General features: G+C 35.6%; 1 protein-coding gene across 6 annotated transcripts in view; it reads left to right on the top strand.

The window, feature by feature from the left end:
* Positions 1–7,195, top strand: part of MYNN (myoneurin) — a 41,049-nt gene that overhangs the window by 14,783 nt on the left and 19,071 nt on the right. For 2 of the 6 annotated variants that reach the window (XR_004285422.1, XR_004285419.1), the window contains exon 8: positions 155–475. Coding sequence is in view for 2 of the 6 variants with exons in the window: in XM_032341614.1 (XP_032197505.1) it covers positions 155–417 (263 nt within the window). In the remaining 4 variants the exon portion in view is untranslated. Of the gene's footprint in view, positions 83–154; positions 564–2,130; positions 2,841–7,195 lie in introns of those variants that run through there. The other 4 variants (XM_032341614.1, XM_032341598.1, XR_004285423.1 and 1 more) reach the window with 3 other exon arrangements.

Raw genomic sequence — 7,195 nt, 5'->3', positions numbered from 1 at the left:
GAATAGATGATGAATGTGAATCAGTGTAAGAGAAACAGCATGAGTAAAAGGTGTGGAGGTTGGAATGCAATGTTCTGAAATGGTAAGCAGATTTAGTCTGTGGGGTTTTGTTTTGTTTTCAAAGATAGCCTAAATTTGTTTCCCTCTATTTTAGGTGCAGATAAAGTTCTGGATTCTAGTATAGAGGATCATCCCTTGAGTGAACAAGATTCTATACAAAAAAGTCCGTTATCAGAAACATTGGATGTGAAACCTTCTGATATGACTTTACCACTATCTCTTCCACTTGGAACTGAGGACCACCACATCCTTCTGCCTGTCACAGATAATCAGTCTCCTACATCAGATACATTGTTGAGATCAACTGTGAATGGGTATTCAGAACCACAGTTGATTTTTTTACAGCAGTTATACTGACTTTGTGAGGAATATGGAATTGCTAAGACGTCTCTGGTAGTAAACATAAACATCTCTGGTAAGGTGCATATATTCATATTAAATTACCATTCATTTGAGTTGTGACCATTATTTTTCATTCACTGAAGTAAACACCTGATGCTGCATCGTAACTGCAACGCTTGTTTGGATTTTTAGCTTTTATGTCTAGATTATAAACACAGCGTGTTAAGGAGTGAATTATACTGTAGTAGTACTATTTTGCATGGGTAAGTTATATTTTCTTTTAGAGCTGCCTTAATTCATGTTTATTTTTCATTTTTAAATTGCCTTTCATTTATTGAAGTGGAGTCTTTCCATTTATATGAGTCAGTTTTGACCTGTGGGATTTTTTAGTTTTTTTTTCCCCTCAAAATTTTAAGCAAAATCCAGGATAGTATCCGGCCAAGAATGTTGCAGTTACCAAGCCCCATAGATCAATACATAAATTCTGGGGGGGAAGTAAATTTTCATATTTCTACTTAAGAGAGTTTAGGTACTGAAAGACTTGTGCTATTTAATATATTCCATTGGAGGTAACTTTTCTAATGAATTTTAAAAAGTGTTTTTCTTAAAAGCTAGAAAACTGTATGTACGTTTTTGTTCTTTTAGAATTCAGTATTCTGGAGAAAAGCAAGCTTCAGTACTTTCGACTCAATAACTGAGTTATCCTAGACTACTTTTGCAAAATGAGTTTTGAATAGATCATTTGATTTTTTTACCTTGTTAAAAGACAGTTTAAAAATGTGATTCAGGTTATGTTTTAATAGGTTTCTAGATTACTGGCGATGAGGAAAATATACTGAGTTTTGAAAATTTTTGATAAGCCTCTCTTACACCTGTTATAATCTTTTTAAAATACTAAGCTCTAAAAGGAATTTTTTAAATATAAACTTACTGCATACTCTAAATCACTTGGCCTCTGAATTGACACATTATAATTACAAAGAGAGTTAAGAAACCAGCTTCAATTATAAGTAAACATTTGAGTTACCAGAAAGCCAGTTTATTAACTATTTTATATTTAAGTTTTCTGTGAGTTTTGAGTTTTAAAATTTTATAAATTAAACCATAACATTTGGCTGTTGTCATAATTTCACAGTAGTCTCTTTCCTTCCTGCTGAATGTAGAAAATAGAATATCATTCTCATATTCACTACCAGTCTTCCCCATTCCACTTTTCCCACATAATTGATTTATTTTATTGCCTAATCTTTGGACATTAAATTATCAGTTCCACAGAGTCAATTCCTATACTGCCGATCAAACACCATGGTGACATTATTTCTTATTTCTGCCATTGCTTTAGCTGTGGCTTATTTGTTTTCTGACTTTAAATTACACCTATAATAAATTTAATGTGAGGTTTTGGGTATTGATTTCTTTAATTGTATTTTCTCTGGCATCTTAGTCAGAGGAACCAACTAGAAGAGGATATAGTAAAACTCCTTAATTCTTGTGGAGATTGTGACCATTTCCCAACACAGTCAGCATTTTCACAATGGATTGCCACCAGTGGGACTGACTTAACTGAATAGACTTTGAACTGTTGCCTTTGTATAATAGACATCAAGCTTAGTATTTAATAATTTATCGAAGAAATCTAATTATGCTTGTGTACTAATATACTGGTTTAAATACAATTTGCAAAGTTACAAAATGTTCAACTAATCTATTCTGGCTTAAATTCAATAGGAATTTATTGGAATGTGAAGAAATTAAAGAAAATTAAAAGACTCAGCCTCTTTAAGAAGTCTGCTGAAATGGAGAGGTTATATTTAATTCACATCTTCATTAATCCAAGCATCTAATGAATAAAATTTCAAAATCTACAGTGATTTCAAAATTTTATGAGAGCAGTAGTTACCAAATTTCCACTAATATGATGGAAGTTAGCATTTACATAGACTAGTCTTCAAACTTATTATTTTTAATATTACTGGATTGGAATGGCTAAGGTTGATTTATTGTGCTTTTTCTTCATCACGTTATCTGCTTCATAGCTAAAATAATTCTATTTTAAATTGACATGGCTTGGTGTTCTTCCATAGTTACATATAGTAAGTCTCAAAGGCTGAGGTTCCTGTCTTTTCATTCTTCTCATAATGCTATACTCTTCTTTATCATAATGTGGTTATATTTCAGTTGTATCTGGTATCATCCTAACACTCATAATTACCATTTTAATTATGCCCATTTTTAAATATATTTGTTACAATACAGTTTGTGGAAGTCTATTCTTAATTAAATATGACTACATTTTTGAAAGTCTGTTTAGGATGTTGAAGATCTTACTGAGAAATTATTTTCTAAAATAATTTTGTATGTATTAGATTATTTCTACTGTATTGTTAGACTGTAGAATTTTAAAAAAGAAACCATAGATTATATATAAATGATTTTTTGCTGTTTTTAAGTGGTATTTGTTTTATGTTTAATTTTATAGATTGATTTTGATAGACAACTTTTAGAAAAAAATTTTTTAAAGAAAAGGTTCCATCCGTTCTCTTGTAAAAGTTTATTACTTCTGTATGTTTCAGTTCTGCTGAAATTGTACAAATGAGAGTAGTTGAAATGTACATTTATAAAGACAATGTACATGTTCTTGTTTTTTAAAATTATCCTAGAATAACTGTTCTGACATTTGATGCATATCAGAAACATTTTAAAAATAATACTAGCTAAGCCCCACCCCTCCTTAGGCCTTTGGGATGTACATGCTAGAAAATCTCCACGGGTCTTTTAATGTAACCAGATTTTGAGAACTGATAGCCTAAATGTTTCTTGGTTTTCTTTTGGGAAGCATTTAAAATTGAAGCTCTTGATAGAAATTTCCATCTTATACTCAGATTTTTGAGTCTTTAGAATTTACCTAGAAATACCGCCTAGTAAATTCTACATTTTTACTCATTATTTATGAACAGTATGGAGATTTAGTTACTGGAACATTAATTTCTTGAGACAGTGATATGGTTACTCTTTGATTCTCTGCGACCCCTGCTCCATTCATTCAAGAGAGATTTGGTATATTTGCTTAAGGAATTTGGTGATTATCAGGTAGACATAATAACGATCTAGAAATAGGGTGTTTAATTTCAAGAAGAATATACTAAAGTAAACATCATGGATGTGAACATCTATTTGGATTAAAATGTCTGGCCAGTATTTCAGATACTGGAAAATTGAGATCAGGATACATAAACCTAACAAAGATAAGATAAATGCCACCCTTAAGTCAAATGGGAAAGACAGACGTGACTATAATGGCAGTAAAACAAGGCAGAATGTCAAGTGTTAATGGGGGAAGACAAGGAAGGAACTACAGAGCAGTCAGTGAGAGTTGAATGGAAAGAAAAAGGACCATTGTTCCCCTGCATAGACAGACCAGAAGAGATGGATGATGGTGATGGGAAGGAATGTGCACACAGCTAACTGAAATAGGCCAAATGAAGAAAGTATGAAACAGGGAGGAGATAGGAGTCAAAGACATATCCAGCGTTATGCCTGCACCATCTTACATGAAATAGTCCTCTGTCCTTAACCTGTGCTGAAGGAGTAGGATTGAATAACTAGGTTTGTAACTCCTATAATCTCACACACCCAAGCACAGTTGACTGCTGAAGGGCAGGGATTAGAGGATTAGACAGCCACATTTATAATATATGATTCCATATCAATGTCCAGAGCTTAATTGAACACCTTACCAGGGAGAAACAGTTCTTAAGTCTGACTGAGCTAGCTAGATTCTCAATAATTTGAGCTCTGAAATTCAGTGACTGTTATGTTTTGGCATACGTGTAAGTGAAAAGATAATTTAGAACTGGACCAGTGTGAAGCTAATCGAAATATAAAGGAAATGATGAATAAGCAGAGAAAGCTAATCTATAGAGTGAAGCAAGGGAATGAAATAGGTTCACAGAACCAAGCCACTGATTGCCTGTGAGAGATTGGTGTGGCCTTGGTGTCTGGCTTTGCAGTCTCATTCTTGAGCTGGCGTAGCTTTATGCTTTATTTCCTTATCCCCTGGGTGCCAGAGATTTTTTCCTGTTACATCCACACAGTAAATCCCCCTTTTCTTAGACAGTCTTGAATCTGTTTCTTTTCCTTGCGGTTAACCCTGACTTAGACGCCTTAAATTTTGTTTTGTTTTAACATTTTTATTTGTTTATTTGACAGACAGAGATCACAAGTAGACAGAGAGGTAGGCAGAGAGAGAGTGGAGGAAGCAGGCTCCCCCCGGAGCAGAGAGCCCGATGTGGGGCTCGATTCCAGGACTCTGGGATCATGACCTGAGCCGAAGGCAGAGGGTTTAAAACCCATTGAGCCACCCAGGTGCCCCGAGACACCTTAAGTTTTGATCCTTAATGATTAAGAAGGTGGTGATGCCATTAACTGTGATAGGGAAGATAAGGAAGAGGTTTATGGCAGAGAAGACTTTATTTTAGATGCACTGAATTTGGTTGGTGGTACAATAGCCTTGTGAAAATGTCTAGCAGTACTTGGAAATGGAGCCCCAAATCTAGGAGAGGTTAAAGCTAGGGATACGGATCTTGTAGCATAAGGCTAATAATTACTGCAATAGAAATGATTAAGGCAGCCCTGGGATATGGTAAAGAACAAAAGCTAAAAAAATCTTTGGGGAAATACATTTAAAGAACGAGCAAAAGATAGGAGTGCCTGGGTGGCTCAGTTAAGCATCTCACTTTTGATCTCAGTTCAGGCCTTGATCTCAGGGTTGTAAGTTTAAGACCCGCTTTGGCTCCACACTGGGTGTGGACCCTCCTTTTAAAAAATGAGCAAAAGATGAAAAAGGAGATTAAAAAGTAGAAGAACACCAGGGTAGTGCAAGTTTTAAGAAGGCAAGTGTTTTGTACTGGTCATACAGTACAGAGAAATGAAATAGGATGCAAATCAAAGACAACTTTGGGTTGGGTAATGGGGGCATGATGACCCTTGGAGAAGGCAGTTGTAGTAATAGCAGGAGTAGAAGTTAGGTGGATATGGTTTGAGTAGTTAAGACATTGAATACTACTATTTAGCTGAAAAGCAGTGTGGTGCAGGATCATTTTTTGTCAAATACGTAAAAAATACAAAGCACATTATTATTTGTTTTCATATCTCAAACACTAAAATGATCAGCATAATATGATTTGCAACACTGTAATCAGAGGCTGTATTTTCGAGCCTGATCTTGAAAGTGGAAGGAAACTTTATATGGTTGCAGATTTACTCACTACAGTTCAGGTGTGCAGAGGAAGTGGAGTTTCTGACAACTTGAATTTCTTTCCTCTTGAGCTCATACCCCATGGGAAGTCAGGAAAAAATTAACTTTTGTCTGAGCCAGTTTAAAACTTAGTTTGATAAAAAGGAGATACAATTTATAAGATTTTGAGGTAATGCTTAAACTTTTGGGAAAATGCTCTTATTTCTATCCTTCGTCTCCTCTTTAAACTGGTGTCCAGGTATATGAAGGGGACTTAACGTGATACAATGTTATCAGGGAAGACAACGTCTTCAGTTCTTCATTCTCTGGGCATCCTACTGGCCTCTGATGCAGTGAGGCCACAGCTTGTGAAATATGCGATCAGGTTTTTCCTAGCTTGGTCAGATCCCGGTAGTTCTTGACTGAGTTGGCCTCATCTTAGTTCCAAGAAATGTGGAGAACTCTCACACTTCCGCAGCTCTGTCTCAAGCAGGCCAGTATAGATCAGGATGCAGGTTTCGCCTGTGCTACCTTCCTGCAGGCTCAAAATAAGCCCCCCCCCCTTTTTTTTTCCCATTCATGAGCTTTCTTCCTACTCAGCTACCTTCTGAGTTTCCCTTTGAGAGAATATAGAAACTCTTGGGTCCCCTCCATACCACAGAAGAACAAAGATTAGCTTGGACAAACAAATCTCATTACCAAGATTTACTTTCATGTGACTGTGCCCTGCTTAGCCTGATGAGAGGCCATCTTATTCCAGAATCCTATAAACTCCTCTACTACCCAGCATATTACAGATACTTCAAAGCAATAAAAGATGGACTGTTGCTACATTAAACATGAATGAATCCCGTTAATGTTGTTCAAAAGAAGTCAGACAGTGTATTCTGTTAAGATTCAGTTTATATAAAATTCAAAAGCAGGCAAAACTACTTGTGATGTTAGAAGGCAAGAGAGTGGTGTTTGTTGGAAGAAGTTTGGAAGAGCTTCTTGAAACGTGGCATTTACTATCTTTATCTAGGTCATGGCTGACATGGGTGGGTTAGCTTTGTGGTAACTCGTTTACCTGTTCAGTTAAGATTTGTGTACTTTTCAAGGGGTGCCTGAGTGGGTCATTCGTTTAAACACCCAACTCTTGATCTCAGCTTGGGCCCTGAGCACAGGCCCTGATGTCTGAGTAGTGAGTTCAAGTCGAATATTGGGCTCCATGCTGGGCATGGAGGCTTCTTAAAAAAGATTTGTGTACTTTTTGTATGTACATTTAAAAAAGTACATATTAAAAAAATGAATTTGAAGAATGAAGAAAACTAAAGTATTGATTTTTAAACTTTAATAAGCCTAAAGACCTGGATTGTAAAAATGCAGATTCCCCAGACTGTCACCTGAAGTTCTGATTCAGTAGGTCTGACTCTAAGAATCTGTAATTTTAACATTTGCCCGAGTGGTTCTGATGTTCCATGCTTTAAAAATGCCCACTTAGCATCTGTAGTTTAACAAATTCTCCTTAACTCTCTGGACAGATATTTAAGTATAAGAAGTTTGTCATATTAATTGTTA

The sequence above is a fragment of the Mustela erminea genome, chromosome 1 (assembly GCF_009829155.1).
Source record: "Mustela erminea isolate mMusErm1 chromosome 1, mMusErm1.Pri, whole genome shotgun sequence".
Taxonomy (NCBI): Eukaryota; Metazoa; Chordata; class Mammalia; order Carnivora; family Mustelidae; genus Mustela; species Mustela erminea.
The sequence above is the reverse complement of the archived record's forward strand: the minus strand, read 5'-3'. Positions and strand labels throughout refer to the sequence as shown.